The 22,651-nt window shown below is 44.5% G+C and overlaps 2 protein-coding genes across 5 annotated transcripts in view; one reads left to right on the top strand and one right to left on the bottom strand.

The window, feature by feature from the left end:
• B3GALNT2 (beta-1,3-N-acetylgalactosaminyltransferase 2) overlaps positions 1 to 4,833 on the top strand; it is a 59,627-nt gene extending 54,794 nt beyond the window's left edge. Inside the window, exons 11-13 of one of the 2 annotated variants that reach the window (XM_081241187.1) lie at positions 542 to 598; positions 1,864 to 2,005; positions 3,680 to 4,833. In XM_081241187.1, coding sequence (XP_081097313.1) covers positions 542 to 598; positions 1,864 to 2,001 — 195 coding nt within the window. In that variant the 3' untranslated portion in view covers positions 2,002 to 2,005; positions 3,680 to 4,833. Of the gene's footprint in view, positions 1 to 541; positions 599 to 1,863; positions 2,026 to 3,679 lie in introns of both variants that reach the window. The other variant, XM_081241186.1, reaches the window with a different exon arrangement.
• TBCE (tubulin folding cofactor E) overlaps positions 2,883 to 22,651 on the bottom strand; it is a 114,194-nt gene continuing 94,425 nt past the window's right edge. For 2 of the 3 annotated variants that reach the window (XM_081241166.1, XM_081241165.1), the window contains 13 exons: positions 19,399 to 19,487; positions 14,558 to 14,657; positions 13,280 to 13,382; positions 11,823 to 11,899; positions 10,424 to 10,519; positions 9,593 to 9,657; positions 9,438 to 9,502; positions 8,912 to 9,064; positions 8,205 to 8,358; positions 6,738 to 6,806; positions 6,128 to 6,187; positions 3,664 to 3,755; positions 2,883 to 3,490 (listed from right to left, as the gene is read on the bottom strand). In XM_081241166.1, coding sequence (XP_081097292.1) covers positions 3,398 to 3,490; positions 3,664 to 3,755; positions 6,128 to 6,187; positions 6,738 to 6,806; positions 8,205 to 8,358; positions 8,912 to 9,064; positions 9,438 to 9,502; positions 9,593 to 9,657; positions 10,424 to 10,519; positions 11,823 to 11,899; positions 13,280 to 13,382; positions 14,558 to 14,657; positions 19,399 to 19,487 — 1,216 coding nt within the window. In that variant the 3' untranslated portion in view covers positions 2,883 to 3,397. The remainder of the gene's footprint in view (positions 3,491 to 3,663; positions 3,756 to 6,127; positions 6,188 to 6,737; positions 6,807 to 8,204; positions 8,359 to 8,911; positions 9,065 to 9,437; positions 9,503 to 9,592; positions 9,658 to 10,423; positions 10,520 to 11,822; positions 11,900 to 13,279; positions 13,383 to 14,557; positions 14,658 to 19,398; positions 19,488 to 22,651) is intronic. The other variant, XM_081241164.1, reaches the window with a different exon arrangement.

The raw sequence follows: 22,651 nt of genomic DNA, 5'->3' as shown, positions 1-22,651 counted from the left end.
ATTCATTCTAGATAGGAGTCAGCCCTTAAAGGTTAGGGATACACTCCTATCCCTCAAATCTTGGCTCTAAATTCTATTCCTAAATCTTTGAGCCTTGTGTTACGTTTTCAGCCTATATTTAAAGGTATAGTCCCTAAAGGAATGTAAAGATTTATATTCATAAGAAGGAAGACTAAGCAAGCTTAAGACTAAGCTTGTTTTTTTGCTGATTCTGAGATGGCAAATCAATCTCTGCCCGGTTCTTAGATCCAGTGTATCTTTCATACCATTAGTGCTGGAAGTTTAAGGTCCACGAGAAGAGGGACTGGCTGCTTACTTAGTGTGTATAGTCATACTTCATTGTGGTGTGTGTGCTTCATGTTAATGGCAGGTAGCTTTTACTTCGTGTATCAGTGTTATAATCCATCCTCAGCATTGCATATTAGAATAATCACAAAACAAAGAAGTAGAAAGATTACGTATGGGAATGGGTGTGGCATTGTCTTTACAGATGAAATAGCATTAAAATTTTTACATTTTAAACTTTATGGGGCCTGTGTAGGGTGAAGATGTAAGCATGGGCATTTGGATGGCAGCCATAGGACCTAAAAGATATCAGGTAAGCAAGCCTGAGTGGGGCTGGCCTCTGGGTTCTGAAGAGTTCAGCGAGGTTTCTCTATCAAACCTTGGGCAGAACAGTGAACGGAAGGTCTTCTGGCATCATAACTGTGCTCTTGATCTAATTCACAATAATCTGCCTAGATCTCACACAGTATTTTTCTGAGTCTAAACCAAAAGGAAATGTTTTGAATGGAAGTTCTCCTACTCACAATGAATTGAGTTTTTCTACGTTTGATCAGAAATTCTTGGTAGCTTTAAAACATAAAAGATCAGCTGACTTCAGATTCTGGCAGTGAGGTGGCCCTGCAGAATGTGACTCCAGCTACACCCACCTAAGCGTGGGCTACGGTGCCAGGTGCTCAGGGGAGACTCTCCGTCCCACCCGTCCAGGGCCAGGGTGGAGACAGGCCTCCTCTGTTTCCTTTAATACCCCTGGAGGCTCTCGGCTCCCAGGGGCACAGGGCTCTGTAGGAAGGAGTGGTCAGTCTCCTGTCCCCAGGTGTGGCCTGTATAAGGCACACGCTGACTCCAGGCCCTTCTACTCTCCAGTTTCCTCTCCTTTGCCACCAGTTCAGCCATCCTTTAAAAAGACATTTTTTATTATATCCCTCCTTTTTATGTTCTCAAATTGAGTGGGATCTGTATTCTGCTATATTGCTGGAAACAGAAGCCAGTCCACAGAGCTGGGAAGTAGGCTGGTGGGTGAAAACTTGGACTCTGAGTCTGGCAAGACTCCATTTCGATCCTTCCTTCTCAGCCTACCAGCATGAACTTCACTGTGACCTTGAGCAAGTTTCTTCACTCTTAGTTTGTTTCTCATTTTTAAAAAGGAAATAATTCCTACCTCACAGGGTTATTGTGAGAATTAAATTGGATAACATTTATAAAGCGCTTGGTATTGTCCCCCGAATATTGTAACCATTCCCTCAGTACTTGCTGTTGTTCGTAATGCTATTTGGCCACCTCTTCTCCAGTAGCAGATAGGAAACTCTGCATTTGTGGTTTCCTCACCCTCTCTTCATAGAACTCCCTTTGCAAACTCTTAATGCACACACTGCACTGTTTCTTTATTCCACAGCCTCAGGGTCACCGGTGTGTGCTTTTCCTACACCCCACAAGCTGAGTGGGTTCACACATGCACTTGTCTTTGAAATAACTTCAGCCTCACTGGGATCTGGAAGCTCCTGTATGCACGCTTTCTGTCTGTCTTCCAGCAGGGTGTGTCAGGGCTCCCAAATCAGCTTTTGTTTCATTTTTCAACAGGACAGCCTGTGGCTGTGTGAGAAGACCTGTGAAACAGGAATGCTGTCTTCCCCTCAGTATTCTCCGCAAGAACTAACACAGCTGTGGAAACTGAAGGAGTTGTGCGGTGATCCTTGTCGGTGTGAAGCAAGAGGATGATGAGGTCAATTCGCAGTGTTTAAGGTCAGGGTGGGCGAATGGTGATCTGAGCAGAAGTCTGAGGAAAGCCCAAGGTTTGGCCACAGATTATATGGTCTTTCAGGATAGTTCTTGGCTAGCACCTTCATGGGTCACCAATGTGGTATTTCTTAACATTTGCACAAAATTTCCTTTTTAAAAATCAACAGATACTATAGTGTAATAAAACATTTACTTATATATTGGAAGATGATTTGAAAAATACCAAATTATTTATAAAAGAAAAAAATATTTCCAAGTCCTAGTGCATCATTTCTGTTAGTAATTTATTACCTATCATTTTTGGTTAAAACTTGGCCTAGTTCAGAAATCTTGAGTAGTAACTGGAAGTTTGAATTTCAGCCTGGATTGCAGAATAGCTCTGGATAGCGTAAGCAGGATAATTAAGGGCCAAAAAGAACTCACAGAAATGCTGTGTGATCTGTAATCAATCACATATGAGCAGTGGTCACTGATACCAAAGTCAGGGGTTTCTGGAAATCATGTCAGATTTTGTGGCTCTCTGAATGAAGTGGGCAACTTGAAAAGGAACCAATGTAATGCTGAGTTTTGGGCCTTGGTTTTAAAGTTCATTTATTAAGTGGACTAATTCCATCCAAGTTTCCTTTTGCCCTTTAACATAAGTCCTGAAGATCACAGCTCAGTACCCCTATTTTTTTAAAGTGCTAAAATTTTGTGAATATAAGTAAAATCAAACAAACACCTCTCAGGGTTTTAATGCCATAGGGAAGGACAGTTCTAAATCCTTGGCATTGAAAGCATCTTGAGTTTCTTCCTTTCATTGCCTAATGTTTACCTAATGTAACTGAATTTCAGTCAGCACTAGTAAGCTTCTGTAGAAGAATGTATTCTCAGGTATAACTGTAAAAAGCATGTAATTAATTTTTGTAAGTACTCAAACAACAGTGCAACTGAGAAGAGAAACACAGCATTTGTACTACATAGAGGATGTGCTTCCTTCAGTTTAAGAGGCATTTCCCAAAATGACCAACCAAATCATTTTAGTGACCTTTTAAACCAGTAGTGTCAATAGAGGATTCCATTAAAACTGGTCTTATGAAGACATTAACTGTGTTCAGATTTTCTTAGACTAGCGAGGTTCTATTTAGTATCTAAATCTTCTCATAATGAAATATAGTCAGGAACTATGAAATAAACTCTGAAAATCGTTACTAGGTGCAAAGCCTTTATTAGGGCTGGAAACGGTCTCTTCCCTGTGAAAAATACAGCTGTTTTACACTTAGGGCAACTTGTAAAACCTCATTTTTTTGGACTGAATTGTCCCAACAAGTCATTTATTTCCAGTGAACCCCCGTCACAATAAGCGGTCTAACCTCTGAATTTTATTAGTTGGCTGTTACCATCGCACTAGTAGAGAGTCTCCATTTTCCACAGAATAAAACTGTAATGACTGTTGATCATTTTCTAGTTCAATCTCTCTGCCCGGCATCTAAAATTAGACAAAGGGGTGGGGGTGATTAAGACAGATGTGGCAAAACCTCCCCCCAACAAAGATGTATGGTTTCCATTTAGAGTCAGACCATGTTACGTAGAGACATAGCTTAGTAGCAAGTCATACTGTGGGGAACTCAGCTTGACTTTGTGTTTTGCTGGGCAACTTACTTTGGGACTTTCATAGGACAACAGAAGTTCTGACACAGGAACTTTGAGAAGACGTGACAGCAAGCCTTTCACCTTTTGAATTGTCATGGATTCTATCAAGGAAAAGAAAAACCATCAAGTTCTCTCAAAGGACAAGTTACCTGTAAAACGAGCTCACGTGACAAGACCACAACTGTAATGACAGCTGTCACTATCATTTCATACTATCAATTTACCCAGGTAATGATCAGGGAGCGGCTCACCCACCATGTGGGCCACCAGATCACAATGTCACCACTTAGGGGGTCGTTTGGGAGGCTGGGGGAAACGGAGCCGATGATTGACCTAAGTGCCCTTTGATGATGAGTTTTCATACCATTTCAGCGGTGTTTAATAGTTCCTCCTTAACCCGAATAAACCAGAAATCATATTCTCAGCACAGAAGAATAAACGTGAGTGAAATCATTAACTTTTTAAACCTTTGTGCTTACTTGCTTACTTACGAGTTACTGAGAGAACGCTGGCATGGGGCTCGGGCGCCATGAGGACGCGTCTCAGTCTCTCTGGCTTTAGTTTCCTCCTCTGTAAAGTGAGGTGTAGACTAATGATCCACAAGCCCCCTTCCAGCGCTCCCAGTCTGTAATCATTGTGGTTTATGTGTGTAATGCGATACACATACAGGGGACCACCAGGCATGGGAATGTAACTTAATGAGGAAAAGCTTTGGTTTGTTCAGAAAATACTATGAACTTCTTTCCAAAGATGGGTGTGGTAAATACTGGGTGTCTGATTATGAGCAATACAGTTTCTTTGAAGCTTTAGCTGGAGGTACAGCAATAGTGTGTTCCTACAACGATCACATGTATTCAAATATTTTTCTATCAAAAATAATTTTTGTAAAAGCTGTTTTTATGCAACTTGTGATAATAAATGTTATCTTTATTTTAGAATAAAAACTGGCCCTTTTCTTGTTTATGTATTGAATATAGACACTAAATAGACTACAGTGTCGATTTGCTCTTTTATTTGTGAATATATGATAATCTTGTCCTTTCAAAAGATTTAGGTGGACTGGCTTTCCTTGTGCAGAGGGTGGTTAGTGCTGGCTGACTGCTGAGTTCAGAGAATATAGGACTCAGATTTGGAATAGCTTGAAGCATAATTATGACATATAATTTCTCTGGATTATTCTAATCTCTGCTAGTTCGACCTGAAGATGAATAAAACTCAGGCCGTGAACACCGTGGGAGGTGGGTGAGGAGCCGTCAGCTGGGGCGGCGCTCGTTTGCACTCTCCACGGCCCTGACCCGGGGGCTCTGCGCCTTCCCAGGGGGAGCCCAGAAAAGGAAACTGAACACAGCCCTAGCGAGAACATTCTTGAGCACCTTCCCACAAGCTGATTTCACGTAAGAGAAGGAAATATGCAAACACATCCAAAGCTAAGCACTTGTAACAAAAAGTCCTGGTCCTCTCCCACTCGTCTGTCCCCATGCATGCCCTTACTGACAGAAGTTAAGTCTGAAAACAATAATGAAGTGGGGGCCACTCCTTTCAATTCATCATTATGTAACAGTGGCAACATTAAACTTCACAGGCATAGAAACTGGATTTCTAGTAAGTAAAAATGGAGCAATACTGGTAAATGGATACTAGATGATGGTTCTGGATCATAAAGTACTTCTTTGGGCACAACCAAAACCTTCCATAAGCAATACCATGATAAGCTTGTTTTATTTGATAAAAATGAATTTAAAAATCAATATGAATTCACTGCACTGACAGGGAAACAGAAGGGTATTTCACTAGAGTCATTTACGGTAATAGATACTTTATTTCTTCTTCAAATCCTCACTGTGCTAAATTTAAGCTGTTTATATTTAACTGTGAATCAAGTTTAATCTTGAGATTCAGACTAATTTTTCTTTTGAGTGACAGTTTAAGGTAAGTTACAGTGATCTAATTTGTTGACATAAAAGTATTTATTTTCCAAATAAAACAAAATCAGTTCCAACAGCATCAAGGTTTAAAGTTCTGAAGTAGTTTTTTTCCAAAGAAAACCATTTCAAGTGTGTCCATTAAAACAGCGTCCAAGAGCTGTCTCTGCAGGGGCTCCTGACTGGTAAGGAATAGAAAGCACCCAAGCCCAGTGCCAGAACATCTCTGGCCAAGGAAAGCCCCCGGAGCAGCAGTGTGAGAACTAACCAGCAGCGGGCCAGCACTCCCACGCTACTGCCTCTGGCTGAAGAGGTAACCACAACAAAGCTGTTCTCTAGATGAGCTGCAAGTTATGCGAGACCTGAACGTTTGGGGGGAGTGATGTTACTAGCATGGTGTTAGCATTTTAGAACTTAAAAGCTAGTGAAAACCTATAAGCTGTAAAAGCCCACAACTTCAGAAATGAATGAAATGTTTCACTTCCAGCCACCTTGAGTCGAGGGCCAGCGATTCAGAAGCATAAGGAGAGGAGAGAGAGACTTATTCTTACCTGGCAGTTGTTTCTCTATGACTTTCTGATCAAGTTGATGAGGATGTTTTATCTTCAGTGCTTGAAAGAAAAAAGGAAAGAGACGAATTGAGCCCTGCTGTAGGAAGGATTTACATCACTTGCACATTACCAGCCATGGCCAAAGGATGCAGCTCTTCATACAACGTGGCTTAAATCCCACTAAAGGAATAGGATGCTTATTGATGTTTAAAATTCCTTCTATTAATACTTTACTGAATTCCTAACAACTACAAAAAAGAGCTGGACCAACATTCTATGGCTTTCCTGTTTCACCTTAGTACTTCTTTCCTGACGTTTTATCTAGGTTTTCAAGTGTAAGAAAAGCCACGAATTTCCAAATCACATTTCAGTTCACTACTCGAATACTTCCCACATGTGCAACACTGTTAATTAAATGAGTTTAAAGAATGGGAATTGCTAACATGTTCAAAATCAGAATTTAGATATGTTTGAGAGTCATCATTTCTTTAAAAATTGAACTACTCCTCTAGGTACTTACTTAGAAGAAACAATCCCTATTAGGTCATCACTATTTCAGCATCTAAGGACTCGAATACAAATAAGCGGTCTTTGAATGTGGGGTTCTTACTTAGTAGCTGGTTTTTGAGCAAAAATGGTTGTTGCACTTTGAGTTCCCCATCTTCAGGTGCACCATATTCTGTTTAAGGAGAAATGAAAAAGGATGAATGATAAAAGGCCACTGTAAGGGAAAAAAAAATGTACAGGTTAAGTGTCAACCTAGCCTTTTCCTTTCCCAGGATGAATCCAGCAGCAGCTGGATGCGAACCTGGGATCTGCTTCCTTTTATTTGGTTACTGGCTTAGTGTATTTTTTGGAGGGAGGGACAGACAGCAACGACTGCCAAGCCTGGAACGCTCCTGTCTTCTGTGCATCCCATCACTGATCCCTAGAGACAAGAAGAGGCTGTGCCTGCAAATACTTAGAACACTGACGTGAGTTTCACCTTTAGTCATAGTTCCCTTTCTTTCTGGGACCTGAGAGAAACTCGATTCACAAACACCTTCACCAGGTTTTAGCCAGTTTGTGCAGTGCTGCTCTGGGCGCCCAGAACCACCACTGCAAACCAGGTCCCCTGCCAGGAAATGCAGCCTCTACGTAAGGAGTAAGGAAAGCAGCCCCCTTCTCCTCCTCTCACTTCTGCCAGGACCACCAGGAACAAAATGTCTATAAATACCCTCCACGCTCTGCTTTGTATTCTACATTCTTAGTGGGGAGATAGTAAGCCATACCTGCAGGGCTGCTTTAGAGCCTGCCCTGCCCCCGAGTGATTTAGAATTCACCTCAAGTGGCCAGAAATCGAGCCAGCTAATAGAGTCATTTGAAAGCAGTTCCCACGGACAGCTTCTCTTCCTTAAAGATAATGTTCCAGCCTGAAGTGTTTATGCAGCGAGCTTCTCACATTAAATATATAAAAAAGAAAATTGCATAAGAGTGAAATTTGGAATAATAATGAAATCAAAATGGAAAGTACATCAGGGACAAAGAGTCCTGAAGTCAGAGCTTCAGTGTCCAAGGAGCCAGGCTGGAGGTCAGGAAGCACCTTGCACACCAAGTGCCAGGACTGGTGAGCCCTCCGGAAAGCTACACTCAGCTCTCATGAACATTAAAATTACCTGGGGAGCTTAAAAAATACCAACGCCTAGGTTCCACGTTAAATGCTCTTCATTTAAAAATTTCCCTAGGGTATAGCCAGGGTTGAGATAACCTGGAGGCCTTCCTGGCCCTTCCTAAAGTAGGAAGTGGGACCCACCTCCTGGAATCGAAAGTTCATTAAGTAAATGCTGAGATGAGAAGAACTTCTGTTTAAGAGCTGCTTTCCCCTCCTCCTGCTAAGAGATGCTACAGATTTATCTTCTCTAAAGACAACTCTTTAATTGTCTGCTCCCAACTAGCTGCTGGAGCCCCTACTGTCCATGTAGATGAGTATAAAAAAGCCCCACTGGAGAAAAGCAACAACACTGACACCCACAGGAAACCGTGTCCTGGTGGACAGTCCCCCCCCAGCCCCTTGAGGGCCCTGGTGCACAGTACGTACTGAGGCAGAGTGACTGGTATCTAGGATGGGCTGCAAGAAATTCCTCGTTTGGTCTGTTTTTGTCTGGATCTTGATGTCCACCAGCCTTTTTCCATTCATTTCCGAATGCTTTTCGGTAATCAAGCTCAGCCCCACGCCTTTCTTCTCGCTGAATCTATATGGATGTGAAATAAAAGCAGGTCTATTAAAACACTTTTCTAACGAGTGTGTCTTACACCCTGTCCTTTCTCCACCGCCTACCTGTAGAGAATAATTAAACTGAAAGGGACAAAACAATATATTTCTACCTTTTCTTTTTAACATTAACAGGACCCAGGAGTTTCTTCAAAAAGAAAAGTGGATTTCAGTTTTATCTTTTTCTTCACGGGAGTATCTGGACTATGCCTGGGGCCCAGGGTCACAACATGAGGTCCTCGGCCTGGAGGAGCTGACTTACTGAGAGAGTACCCAGTATTCCTCCCCTGCCTCAAATGACAAAAACTGGGCCTGCCAGGGCAGCTAAGCAGCGGTTTTCCCTGCAGGCATCTGAGTGTAACACCACCTCCCGAGGAGGAGCTGGGAAAAATTGCCGTTGAGAGGAAATACTACTTACCGTTTGGAGGAAACGACATCTGATACCCTTTACGGTCTTCCACTGTAACTTCTCTTTACACTGGACCGTTTGGTTTCTAGTTTAAGAAACACCTCGTCAGGACACCAGTACTCACCGCACACCTGTTCAGGGTCCTCAGCTGACCGATCCTGGCGATGATGAACTGCCGTGTGGTCTGTGCGTCTTTGCTGCTTTCAGTCAGGGGGTTTCTGGTGCAGGACAGCGCATGCAGACTCTGTAACTTATCCAGCTCGTTGATAAATGACCACTGAAACCCAGCAAAAGAAAACATATGAAAATAAACATGTTTCAGGCTAATTTTTCAGATTATTCAGACTAGCAGCAGAAAAGCAAAAGTCCCCAGTTCCATTGGAGGCATGGAATTTCACCATGCAGTGAGCACCCACGAGGAAGGCCACATATTTTACAACTGTGCCGTGTAAACTGACAGATGGGCTGGTTAAGTGTGAATTAATCTAATTTCTTAATATTTTTGGGTTTGTGTGAGGAGTTTCACTCCAAGGAAGCATTTCTCTTTCAATTTAAAATATTCTTTAATAGCAGGAACCTACAAACTGCATCATGAGAATGGAAATAAGTGATAATGTAAGTAAGTACATACATTCTGAAGAAGCTCTTACCTGTGATATGCGATTGTCATTTAGTACAAGGTATTGCAAGGAAGGAAACATTGATGTTTTGCACCCTAGAAGAAGAATTAAGTTACACAGTAGAAGGGAAACAAAGCTGAAGTATTGGGGAGCCGGGGGAGGGGTTACTGAATAATCTCATATACCAATTCCAGCGTCTGGAAAATGTATAGAAGAAAGTCCAATGTCAGAAAGGATTAGTTGTTCTAATCTGAAATGTAAAAATGTTAAATTTGATTACATAGGACAATATAAAATGCTATGGGCTATATCAACCAGACTAGATTTGTAAATTTTTTCCTACACCCTAGGTTTTGATCCCATGAGAAATGCTTAGAAACCTTAAAGTCCAATTTAGGGCATGCAAAGCAGACTCTCTGTGCTACATTCTGATGATCCTGCAGTCATTAAACAATTCCTGGGCCTCCTGCTGTGCTAGGTGCTAAATGGGCGTCAGAGAGCAAAGAGACACAGTCTTACTTCCCAAAGTTCAATGAATGAAGACTTTTGATATCAGCACCAGGGCCAAATTATTCATTCAATGATCTAGTACAGATATAGACTACACTGTATGTGGTTCACAAGTCAATTCTCTAAATGAATTCAAATAAAAATTTCCCATGGGGCTTCCCTGGTGGCACAGTGGTTGAGAGTCCGCCTGCCGATGCAGGGGACACGGGTTCGTGCCCCGGTCCAGGAAGATCCCACATGCCGCGGAGCAGCTGGGCCTGTGAGCCATGGCCGCTGGGCCTGCGCATCTGGGGCCTGTGCTCCGCAATGGGAGAGGCCACAGCAGTGAGAGGCCCGCGTACCACAAAAAAAAAAAAAAAAAAAAAAAAATTCCCAAAGGGAATTACTCAATTTGGGAATTCCATCATCATTATCATATTTCCACTGAGGAAGTATATATAACATAGGATCCATTCACTAAAAATTTACTAAGAACTATTGTAATAGGCATTTTAGGAGCGGGTTACCTGGGCAGATATGCTATTAGAAACAGCTGGTTCTCATCAATTAATTGATTAGAAGAAAGGTCTAATAACTTGACCGTCTGTAGAGCATCAGTCGGCCTGTATGGAAGATAAAATTTTTTCAACATAAATTTAATTTCTTAATTGTTTTCAAAGATACAGCCTTAAAATACCTGCATCTGGTGTTAAGGAGAGGTCAGGGGGTGGGAGGCAAGTATATGATATGAGTATTAAAGGGCACCATAAAGGATACTAGTGGTGATGGGAATGTTCTGTCTCTCGACTGGACCAGTGTCCTAGTTGTGATACTGACCACAGCTTTGAAAGACGCTACCAATGGGGAAACTGGGTGATGGGTACATGTGATCTCTGGGTACTATTTCGTACAACTGCATGTGAATCTAAAATTACCTCAAAATTAAAAGTTTAATTTTTTAAAACTACATTTGCCTGTATAATACATAAAATCATTCTGAACAGTAAATTTTCATTAATTTGAATCCTTTGAGAATTTTCTGTAAATGTGTCCATGTTTAAGTTTGTTTTACATACTAATTTAATGATACCAACACAAGAGGAAGAGTAGGCAACAACATATTTAATCTACTTAAGACAACAAGCTTTTTACACACAGTCATCCCTCAGAATCCATGGGGGATTAGTTCCAGGACCCCCGTGGACACCAAAACCTGAGGATGCTCAAGTCCCTTACATAAAGTGACACAGTATTTGCATATAACCTACACACATCCTCCATATATTTTAAATCATCTGTAGAGTACTTGTAACACCTAATACAATGTAAACAGTTCCAGTGCCTGGCAAATTCAAGCTTTGCTTTTAGGAACTTTCTGGAATTTTTTTCCCCCAAATATTTTCCATCTGTGGTTGGTTGGATCTGTGGATGCAGAACCTAGGGATGTGGAGGGCTGTACTTTGGTACATTGACCTTGAAACGATAAGGCTAATTTAAAATCCATTATTTAATCCTTAGAGCATCTCCTACAGAACCCCCACTTAGAAACAGAAGTTAAATACATTTATGTAAAACTAATACAATTCATGGCTTCAAAAATATTTAATTCAAGGCTTTCACTCTGATGGGGTTTCCTCAGAAACTCTTAGTGAAGTTTGAGTTGACATTCTAATTTGTAAAGGCAATGAATAATAAGCATTTCTCTAATTCTTATTTGCAAATCCTCCTAAAACTTAATGTTAGGTATAACTGAGATCATTTATTTATTCAGAGTGACTAAATGATGCGCAGCTACCTGTCAGAGAATAATTATACCTCTTTACCCTTGAAGTTTGGAAAAACTATAATACATAAAAATGCTTTTGAACTAATAAAAAAAAAAAAGACTAAATGGTGACCGACGCGTTGATGTAAAACCCTGGTTACCTTTCTGAAATGATGATACTGTTGGACTCAAGGTACAGTTTCTCAAGGACAGGACACATGGAGGCGCAGCGGAGCACCTGGGGGGAAAGTCAAGGCAGGGTGACGCAGCCTCGCTGGTCATTCTCCCCACGTGCTTATTCACTAGAACCTCCACACGGATGCAGTTTAGCTACTGTTGTAGAAATAAGTGCCTTGGGGACTTCCCTGACAGTCCAGTGGCTAAGACTCCATGCTTACAGTGCCGGGGGAACAGGCTGGATCCCTATTTGGGGAACTAAGATCCCGCCTGCTGCGCGGGGCGGCCAAAACATAAAACAAGATAAAATAAAAAAGGAAAGAAAAATGCCTTTGGACATTTTGTTACAGACTCTATCTCAGGCCGGGAGTGCCAGTGGACGGCTGATAAAATTACGGTATTAAAGGGCCGTGCTTTAATGACACAGGAGCACACAACTTCGGGCACCTGGAACCAACCAGGATAGGTGTCAGCCCATCATTCAGGCATATCCTGACCTGTACAAAGTGGAACTGGAGATGGTGACCTAGCACATTCTCATTATTGGATACAGTTTGTTTAACCAACGGAAGGAAACATGTGAAACACCTTTCCTTACTTCTCAATGCCAATCTGGGTTTATAAAGAATGCACTAATAGGACAAACTTTATCAACAACTATTTCTACATTTTCTCACTGGACCTTTACCGCCATCTCCACCTCCAGAGTCTCTCCGTGCCCTTCCTTCCCGTTCTGGAGGGAGCAGCTCTCAAGGAAGGAGCCCTAGGAAGGAAGTCGGGCGGCTGTAGCCACGGATGGCCCAAGTGAAAGGCCACTTCTCTCCTGCGGAGGTGCCCAGGTGGCATTGCACAGATGAACAGCTTTGCTGGGATGTATTTATCTGCACTTGGTTTGAAAGTGGAGTGTTCTGGGTATGTGAAGTCAGTTAACCTCTGACAGATCTGAGTAGTACCAGATCTAAGTTCCAAAGGCTGCAGGGCCCAAGACCCACGAATCCACTTTCGAACCCAGCTGTGTACATGAACAGTGGCTTCTAGGAGCCGAACTGCAAACAAGAAAAGGGTGTGAGAACCTTTCTGAGGCTTGGCCTCAGCCCTAAGAACACTCGTGGGGGAACTCGGGCAGCTAAAAGCTCAATCCAGAGCTAACTCTAAGGCTTTTCAAAGCTCAGCATGTACTTGGTGCAGACCACCAGGAGAGCCACTGCTCAGGAGACACCAGGACTAATCAGCCACCAAGAGAAACAGGATGGGTTCTGAGACACCATATTCTTCTAACTGTGAGGATTCTGTAACTCCTTTCTGTAAGGCCTTTGAGAGAACCCTATTATCTAGATAATAGGATGATTAAAATGAAGCCACCCTTGGGCTTCAATCCGCCATTAAACCAAGAATTTAAAACTGTTTATTACTGGGTAACAAACCAAAGAAATATGTTTACCTCCGTCCATGTGATTCCTATCCGGTTAAGGACTAAAACCTTCAGTGCAGAAAATGTTCCAGTTGGAGATGGTGAACCGGAGGGAAATTTTAGTTTGTTTTCACTGTGTAGAAGAAGAGACACGATGAGCTTATGGCGATAGAAGAGGCCCAACTGGGACAGTCACTGAAAGCAGTAGTTTGGGATTTGATATGAGGAGTCTGGTTTGTTTCAACCTTAAAATGTGATTATACTAAACACAAAGTGAGTCAAGACTGTCTAATTTTTAATAGTTACAACTTGGTATCTGACACGCAGAGATGTGTTTATGGGGTTAAGGCCGTGGTGAGGCTGCAGATTTCCTGAAACACAAGGCTCAGGCACTGATTTGTGAGGTCAGCTTCTGGCTTCACAAGCTGCGGCTCTGGACACTGTAAAGTTCAGTCCCGCTCTCAAGAGTCTTACTGACGTGCTAGGTTGTGGGCTAGAGTTCTGCTTCTAAACAGAGACTGCTAACAGGATGGATGAAATAAATTACTGCCCTAAAGTTCTCTCTCAAGATCCTAATCTCAGAAGGTACCCCATATCTTTTTTTTTCTCAGAAGGTATCCCATCTTGACAGTCATTGTGAATGAAGACACCATTAAAGCCCTTATTTCCAGAAAAGGTGACGCCATGGGTCGAGGTACACTCTGTGCTCTATTTGGAAGGATAACTAATTTAGGCCTATCCAACTGCTCCACTGAACCTGCCTGAGCCAGGAACAACTCGCCCATACGTGTAAAATTGGCTCAGGTGTGAAAGGGGGTGCCTGGCCGAGCCCTTGGAAAGTTAGGTTCTGAGATTAAAACTAATCAGATACTCAAGAAGGCCTGGAAAATTGTGACATTAGTTAAATACAGAGCTCAGTGAAAACTCCTTATCAGAACTGAATTAAGCAGCCCCCCAATGAAATGACTCATTCCTAAAGCAATTAAGTGCTGGAAGGTTAATCACATCTCCTTCTGCCCACTTAAATATCTGAGTCCCCAGATGGGCCATCTTCTACAGTTAGGCCTATAAGAAACACAAAGACCTTCCAGCTCAGTGTAGTAAGCCACCCCGCCCCGCTGCCCGCATCAAAAGTAAAACACGTTACCTATTAATGAATCATCTCAGGTGACCATTTGAAAAACTAGAATCATCAAAGAATATTAAGGAATAAGTTAAACTTAGATAAATTAAATAAATTCAACTAAGCCGTCCTCCCCACCTCTTTCCCACAGAGATGCCGACAATTAGGCAACCGCGCGTTCATACCTGAGATTAAGGGCTTCCAGGTGCTTGAGCTGATCAGCAATATCTACGACTTCATCCCATGATGACAACAGGTTTTTTGACAAATCTATGCTTCTAACATCTAAATGCACATGTTAAGAAACAGCAATATGGGAAGATTCATAAAAGACAGGATAGTAATTACCTCAATTCTGGAACATGGGATTGTTCTTTTCACTTTATACCTTCTATTCTGCTTGCAATTTTTTCATGAGCACATATTACTTTTACCCATTTTAATCATCCAGCTGTTTATCCAGAAACTAAAAAGTTCATTGTCACATGCTGCAAACTTGAGACAGACACAGACAATCAAATGAGTAAGAACCAAATGTTGTTAATGCTAAACCATTCTAGCATTATCCAACAAAAAGAGAAAAACCAACAGTGATGGTAATTGTGATCATCGAGCACCTCAGGTGTGCCCAGGGGCCTTGCCCTTGGCACTGAGGAGCCCCTGCAGCCTCACACCAAGCACACGCATCTCCTCCTGGAGGGCACCGCTGAGCTCTGTGCTGCAGGAATCCCCAAGTAAGGAGAGGCACCTCCAGTGACCAACAGGGTTATTAGCTTGGACACATGTTCAAAAGTGCTAAGAAAGGCCTGCAATTCAGAGGGTCTCCTGTGGGTTGGACGGAATGAGTGTGACACCCACCATCCCTGGTACAGGAATCCAGAGGGGGTAGACCAGTAGAACAGAAAGAGAAAGGCATTTGATGCCAGGGGGGAGTGGTGGCAGTGCCATCAAGAGGCCAAACCCCTGGGCAAGAGACAGAAGCTTGGAGCAGGACTGGACCAGCTCAAGGAGAATGTCACATGCTACTCTGATACGTATAGAAGCTGTTCAGTTCATTCCTCTATTCTGCAAATAATGATTGGGGGCCAGGTGTCTAGCGGTGAACACGCCGATCAGTAAGCACGTGCATCTCTGGCATGCCAGATACAGACACATATCAGAGTACCAGCGCTGGGCCTGCAGCAAAGGGGGTGTGTGAGGAATTTATGCACGTTGCTCACGGAAGACCACTTTCTCTATAAGGTGATATGTGAGCAAAGAACTAAAGGATGAGGGAATGCCATCCCAGAGAAGAGCATCAGGGCAGAAGGGATGACATAAGCAAAGGCCCGGAGGTCGGAACAGGTTTGGCCTACGGCCAGGACGGCAAGCTCCTGTGTGCCCGGGCAGAGGGGCTGGGGGTCTGAAAGGGAGGTCCCCGAGGCCTCGGGGGCCAGGCCCGATCACAAAGGGCCTTGCAGGACTTTAGTTAGTCTCTGCCTGAAAGGGGAACTACTGGTGTGAGCGGAGCTAGGCCTTTAAAAGGTCACTCTGCTGCTGTGCTAAGGCACAGACTGCAGGGAAATGAAGACAGAGCAGAAAAAGGAGGCGCAGGTTCCTGAGCAATCTGGGCTCAGGCCAGACTGGGCGCTAGAGGGGATGGGGATGTCAGGTTCGGTGTCCTAGCAGGAAAGCTGAGCTGCTGGGACTTGCCGCTGGATTCAGATGAGAGAGGTGAAAAAAAAGGAAGAGTTAAGTTACCTCCAAGGTTTTTGGCCAGTGCCACTGGAACTTCCCTTTACCGAGACAGGAAAGACTACAGATGAGCAGCTTTCAGGGAACTTAACGTCCCAACATGTTCAATTCGAGATGACCATGAGATACCCAAACGGAGGTATCAGATACACAGCAGACAGACAAGTCTGAGTGGGGACGGGTCTGGGCTAGAGGCTGAAGTGCAGGAGCCCAGCATCTGCAGGCTGGACACGTCTCCTCAGGAACAAGTAGGCCAAGGGTCAGGGGTCTAAGCCTGGGGCGCAGCGACCTCTGCAAGAGAGGCTGAGGAGGAGAGGCCGAAGCGGGAAAGAGAACCAGGATCAAAGAACAACCACCACCTGCATCCCGCGTGGTCCACTGGGTGCCGGAAGCATTCTCCTTTATCATGAAAGGAAAAAACAGAGGCACAGAGCAGTCAGTAACCATGCCGCCTGGTGCAGACCAACAGGTGTGAATTTAAACCCAAATCAGCCTCAATCCAAAGCCCATTTCCTTACAGCCCACTATGCCACAGGGCGTCTTTACACGTAAAACACAGAGAAAGTAGCTTTTAATAAAAATAGTGGCGTCAATCAACAGGGTTGGTCGAAGAGGAAAGCCTTTTAGGCAGGTACCAGTTAGGAAGCTCCAAGAGGTGGCAGGAAGAGGGGAAAGAAGGCAGTGGAAATGCACAGAAGGGGATGAACCCAACCCGGCCGGCACAGGCAAGCCAGACCCTGTGCCGGCTCCCACTGGCTGTGGGTGAACTGGGTCCAGAGAGCTAAGGACCATTCTGACGGTTTTAAATGCTTGTGTTTTAGGCGGTCCTCTGAGCAGCCACACAACCTCCTCCAGTTTGCTGGTGGGTCGCAGGCCTAAGCTATTTACTCTTTGGCTCTTTAGGGAACAGCTTGCGGGCTCCCGACCTAAGGAGACTCTATAAGAACCGGGGGCACAGCAGGGACTCGGAAATAACGCCCAGAACCCTGGGGGCAGGATTCTTATGCCCTAAAGATGAGACACAGAGCAGCATGACGCGTCCAAGCTCCAGTTGCCGGCAGAGTGAAGTTCAGTGGCGGAAATGGCAAAGAAAAGCTGGGCTTTTTTTTCCGTAGAACAACTACCACCTAAAGGTGCCAAATCAAACAGGAGGAGAGTTGCAAGCATGCGCCTGCTAGACACCAGCTGGACAGAGGATCCTCGGCAGCCACCTGGCTGAAAGCTCCCTCTGAGGGTCTCAAAGCCGCCACAGGAGGAGAGGGGCTTAACCCCGACGTGGGCGTTCCCTCCGGTGCCCGCAGTGCGGCCCCTCGTGCCGCCTGTGTCCCACAGCCACTCTACCCTAGCCGCGGGCCCTCATGTGATGGCTGAGCCGGGCGTGTCTCAGGGCTGGCGGTCCAACTCCAGCCGCCCTTCATTCCCACCGCCTCTGCTAACTCTGGGCCATTAGGTTGGTGGGAAAGGCCTCGAGGCCAGTCATTCTCCACTCACTCATGCTTTCCACTGTGTAGCCAGAATTATACATATTTCTGCTAGTCTGTACAGAGCACAGGGACCACCTGCATTCTGGTATCAACTCCAGACAGGCCAACAGTCGTGAATGTCGTCCCCACACGCGTGTACACGTGCGCACACACGTGTGCGCGCACACACACACACATGTGCACACATGCGCACGCGCACAGTCCAGGGAGTTCCTGGTGCTCTTGTTCCTGTGGACAGAGGATCTTCCCCACGTTCAGAGCCAGCTGGTGAGGCATCTCTTCCCCAGCGGAGCTCGCCAACCTGACACACTCCCACTGCCTTCAGCCCCAGCTGAGCAAATGACCTCAGAGAGGAATCAGCCTAAAAACGGTGACTGGATTAAACACACCAGGCAATCCTTCAACTTCAGGCAAGAATTCAATCAGCAAGTGCAAGGCATTCATCACTGAGTCTGCAGATATCAGGGGTGACTTGGTTATCTCACCAAACCTCATTGCCTCACGTCTCAGGAGACGTTCTTCCCCAGCAGAGAGTGCGGTATAAACAAACGAGACGCTGATTCCCCAGCACACTGCTGACAACTCCAATCAACCAAACAATTCACATGCCCAAACCCCTCTGCGGACCAGATCTTTTCTGTGTTGAAGATGAGCCTTGAACCGCCCGATTCCCAGTCTTCCAAAACCACTTAGGAGGAGGCTAGGCAGATTCCAGAATGCGCCAGGCACCTCTGTGGCACTTTGCTCCTTACAAGCTCCATTCCACACCCCGAAATGCCCTGACTCGGCTGCCTAACCTGCAGAGGGAACGACCTTTCCTGTCACCACAAAGCAGGTACCGCCAGGGTGGTTAGAAACATTTTGCTAAAGAAAGCTACTCTCATCTGCCATCTCTTCAGTCAAGAAACCTGATTGTAAGCTGCTACCTTTTGCATAAACTATTATGTACAGACTAGGCAGGCTTAAGGAATTGGGAGAAGACCTTTTAAAGTTAGGGAAAGTCTATTTCATTCTCTTAGAGAAAGTCTTTCATTCGCCACTGGGGCTTTTTTTTTTTAAGGCCAAAAAAAAGCATTTATTTGGGGTTTGTTTGGACTGCAGCCCAGGAGACATAGATCCAAGCAGCACTTGAATTGTGTTCCACCAGACTACAAAATGGAGCAAGTTTACTGGGAATTTTTTTAAACTTACCTCCTGTATTTTTAGTTGTGGGAATAAGAGTAATACAGGGCAAAAAAACACACTCGTAAGAGAAGGTAGAGATAAGAGATGACACACTTCGGAAAAGCCGGTTTTGAGGTATTATAACAAAACTGCATCCAGCTGCATGAACAGGAACCTTAATAAAGGAAAGAGTTTATCTTCCTCCCTCACAGGAAGGCAGTTGGGGCTGGCGCAGTGGCCCGGGTACCATCCAGGATGCTGGCCCCTCTCCATCCCTTCCCTCCCAGTCCTCCCTGGATGGCGTTCTTCCCACAGGTTGGCTGCTGAGCCCTGGGCCTTCTGTGTGCACTCAAGGCAGGGGAGGACGGAGGGCAATGGACAGAAGCAGATCCAGCCACGTCTGTCCCGCTTGAAGGAGCCCCCACCACAAACTCCCATGTTACATCTCCCTGGTCGGGGTGAGTCACACTGCCTCACGTGAAAGCAAAGGGTCTAGGAAGGTAACAATTTACCTGGGCGGTGACAACCCCAGGTGAGACCGAGTCCCTGTTAGGAGAACAGACACTGGGTAGGCAACCAGGGTGTCTGGCTCAAGTGTCAAAGCCAGTCAGACCCCAGTGACGACTTCTCATTGGGAAGGATACTAGGACAAGCTTTGGCAATTCCTCCTTTGTCACCAGGACCATTTACTGCGCAGTTCCTCAAAGAAATGTCCTGCAACTTGCTCAGCTGACTGCATGAAAAACACATAGTTCACATGTATGCATAAACACATACGCTATCCATCGGCCCTTTAAAAAATTGAAAAGCATTTCAGACATATAAAAAGGCACCAGAAATAACAAATTCCAGTAGCCACCACCCAACTTAAGAAATAAAGCATTACTGTAAAAAAAAAAAAAAAAGAAAAAGAAATAAAGCGTTACAAACATGACACACATAAGTGAAGTCCTCTGAGTCTCTTTCCATCACCCCCTCCCCTCCTCCTCCTCTGTTCCACGTAGGGAACCAGGGCACTGCGTTCGACGTTGACTTAATCTTAAGCATTTCTTAATAGCTTTACTACATATTTCCACATCCCTAAACAATTACAGTATTTTTGTATATTATGAAATTTGTCATAAATGGTAGTGTACTGCGTATATCCTCCTGCAACTGATTTTCCCTCAATAGTACGTTATTCAGCAGTAAGCTGTAGCTATGTGGACATGTGCTCCAGAGCATGCACCTTCACACCTTGTAGTTTGTTACTATATGGAGAGACCACAGGTAATTTATTTCCTCCCCTGGGACAGGTAGATTAGTCCCAACAGTGCTGAAGGACACACCACTGTATAGTTTTTGTGCTCACGTGGGAAAGTCTCTCTAGGAATACGGCCTAGAGAGCGTGAGTGCGTGTCTTCAACTTTTTTAGATACTCTCAGAAGCCACTTTTTCAGTGTAGAGAAGCTGTGCTGTTCTATTCATTAAAAGAGCCCATGTGTTACAGTGCCGGAGAGTTAAGAACACAGGGCCTGGAGCCAGACTGCCTGGGTTCCAATCCCGATTCCACCGCTCCTCTGGCCTTGGGTGAGTTAACATCCGTGTGCCTCAGAGTCCACATCTACACACCCACATCCACGGCAGTGCTACTCACAACCGTCATATGTAAGCAAACCAAGTGTCCACTGACCAATGAATAAAGTGTGGTCAATCCATACAATGGAATATTATTCAGCCTTGAAAAGGAAAGAAAGTCTGACACATGCTGCAACATTTGTGAACCTGGAGGACATTATGCTGAGTGAAATAGGCCAGTCACAAAAGGACAAACACTGTATGACTGCATTTATATGAGGTACCTAAGTGGGCACCAACTCCACAGAGACAGAAGTAGAACGGTGGTTGCCAGGGGCTGGGTGGGGAGAGATGCACAGCTGTTACTGAAGGGTTACAGGGTTTCAGTTTGGGAAGATGAAAAGGTTCTGAAGATGGAAGGTGATGACGGTTGCACAACAGTGGGAACGTACCGAACACTGCTGAACTATACGCTTAAAAATGGTTGAGATGGTAAATTACGCATTATGTATATTTTACCATTTTAAAATGCTATGATAATTTTTTAAAATTAATTAATCTATTTTTGGCTGCGTTGGGTCTTGGTTGCTGCATGCGGTCTTTCTCTCGTTGTGGTGACGGGGCTACTCCTTGCGGTGTGCGGGCTTCTCACAGCGGTGGCTTCTCTTGTTGCGGAGCACAGGCTCTAGGCCCACGGGCTCAGTAGTTGTGACATGTGGGCTCAGTAGTTGTGGTGCGTGGGCTTAGTTGCTCCGCGGCATGTGGGATCTTCCCGGACCAGGGCTCGAACCCGTGTCCCCTGCACTGGCAGGAGGATGCTTAACCACTGCGCCACCAGGGAAGTCCATGCTATGATAATTTAGTGAGTCAGTATTTGTGAAACTCTCACAATATTGCGTGACATACAGTAAGTCACTTTATAAGCATTTATAAAAATAAACATAAAACTGACAACCTTTGGGGGGAATACTAAGACCACCATGCAAGGCATCAGCTATTACAATCACCAGAAACTAGGGGGAAAAGACAGCAGCAATGTTCCAGGGCAGAGGCTCCCAAACTTTCTCAGTTCACAGGGCCCTTCACAGTGTTTCAGTAATTTTCCAAGGTGCCCCTAGGCCAAAAGAAACACCTCACAGTTCCATTTAGTAAGCAGTTAGGGCCAAACAACTTAATAATTATTTATGTCCTACCAAACTAGTGTCTGTCTAGTGGGCACTGCACAACTTCCCGAACGCTGGAATCAGACTGGACCCTCACCACCTCCTTTTCCCATTCCATGATGATTTTCAGGAGATACTGGCTTTTCTTTCAGCACAAGAACGGCCAAAAACCCAGCTCTGCAGGGAGATGACACCATGGAAAGGAACAGTAGGAATATCACTAGCTCCAACTAGTAGTTTGCACCGTGTCCAACAGATGTCACTGTTTCCCTCTAAAATTCAAAATACCCTGTTGTGCCCCGGTGAGTTTCCTGCAGGCCCGGAAACCTTGGTACAAAGCTTAGGGATCCAGGTCTGAATTCACACCACTCCAGAGCCACAGCCATCTCCAAGGAGAAACCATACATAATGGTCTTTATTTGGTTTTGATTCCTTTATTATGTCTTTTCTCAGTGCTACCAACTCAAAGCTGGTCAGCTGGAATTAATCAGGAGACAATACAGTGGCTGAAAGTAGAGGTTTCCATCCCCAGCACTGATGCCTACCATTCACGGCAGGATCTCAACCGCTATTCCCAACGGCCTAACAGCTTAGGTATTACTTTGGAAATGAGGAAACAGAGGCTTAGAAGCCAGAATTAACTAACTCTAACTGCTGTCAGGGCTAGAAAGTGGCTTAGCTGACACCTGAACCCAGCCTGACTGGCTCCAACATTGGGTCCTTTCCAGGAAGGACACTAGCTAATTACTGAACACACTGATACTCAGGCAGTAGAGTCATTCACCAGAAAACTTCATGAGTTATGCAGCTGCGCATAAACTAGGGGAGGAAAAATCTGTTCTCATCTGTTGTTAATATTCACAGAGCCCATGGTGCTCTCTGAAAGAGATTAACCAATAGAGGGGGTAAAAGTGCCTCTTTTGGGTAAATGATACTTAAATATTTGCATTTTAAATGGAAAAAATAGGGACTTCTCTGGTGGTCCAGTGGGTAAGACTCCACGCTCCCAATGCAGGGGGCCAGGGTTCGATCCCTGGTCAGGGAACTAGATCCCACATGCATGCTGCAACTAAGAAGTCTGTGTGCCGCAACTGAAGGAGCCCGTATGCTGCAACTAAGACCAGGAGCAGCCAAAATAAATTAATTAATTAATTAAAAAATAAATAAATAAATGGAA

Source organism: Mesoplodon bidens, assembly GCF_964165515.1.
Source record: "Mesoplodon bidens genome assembly, chromosome: 1".
Taxonomy (NCBI): domain Eukaryota; kingdom Metazoa; phylum Chordata; class Mammalia; order Artiodactyla; family Ziphiidae; genus Mesoplodon; species Mesoplodon bidens.
This window is presented reverse-complemented; position numbering and strand designations above follow the sequence as displayed.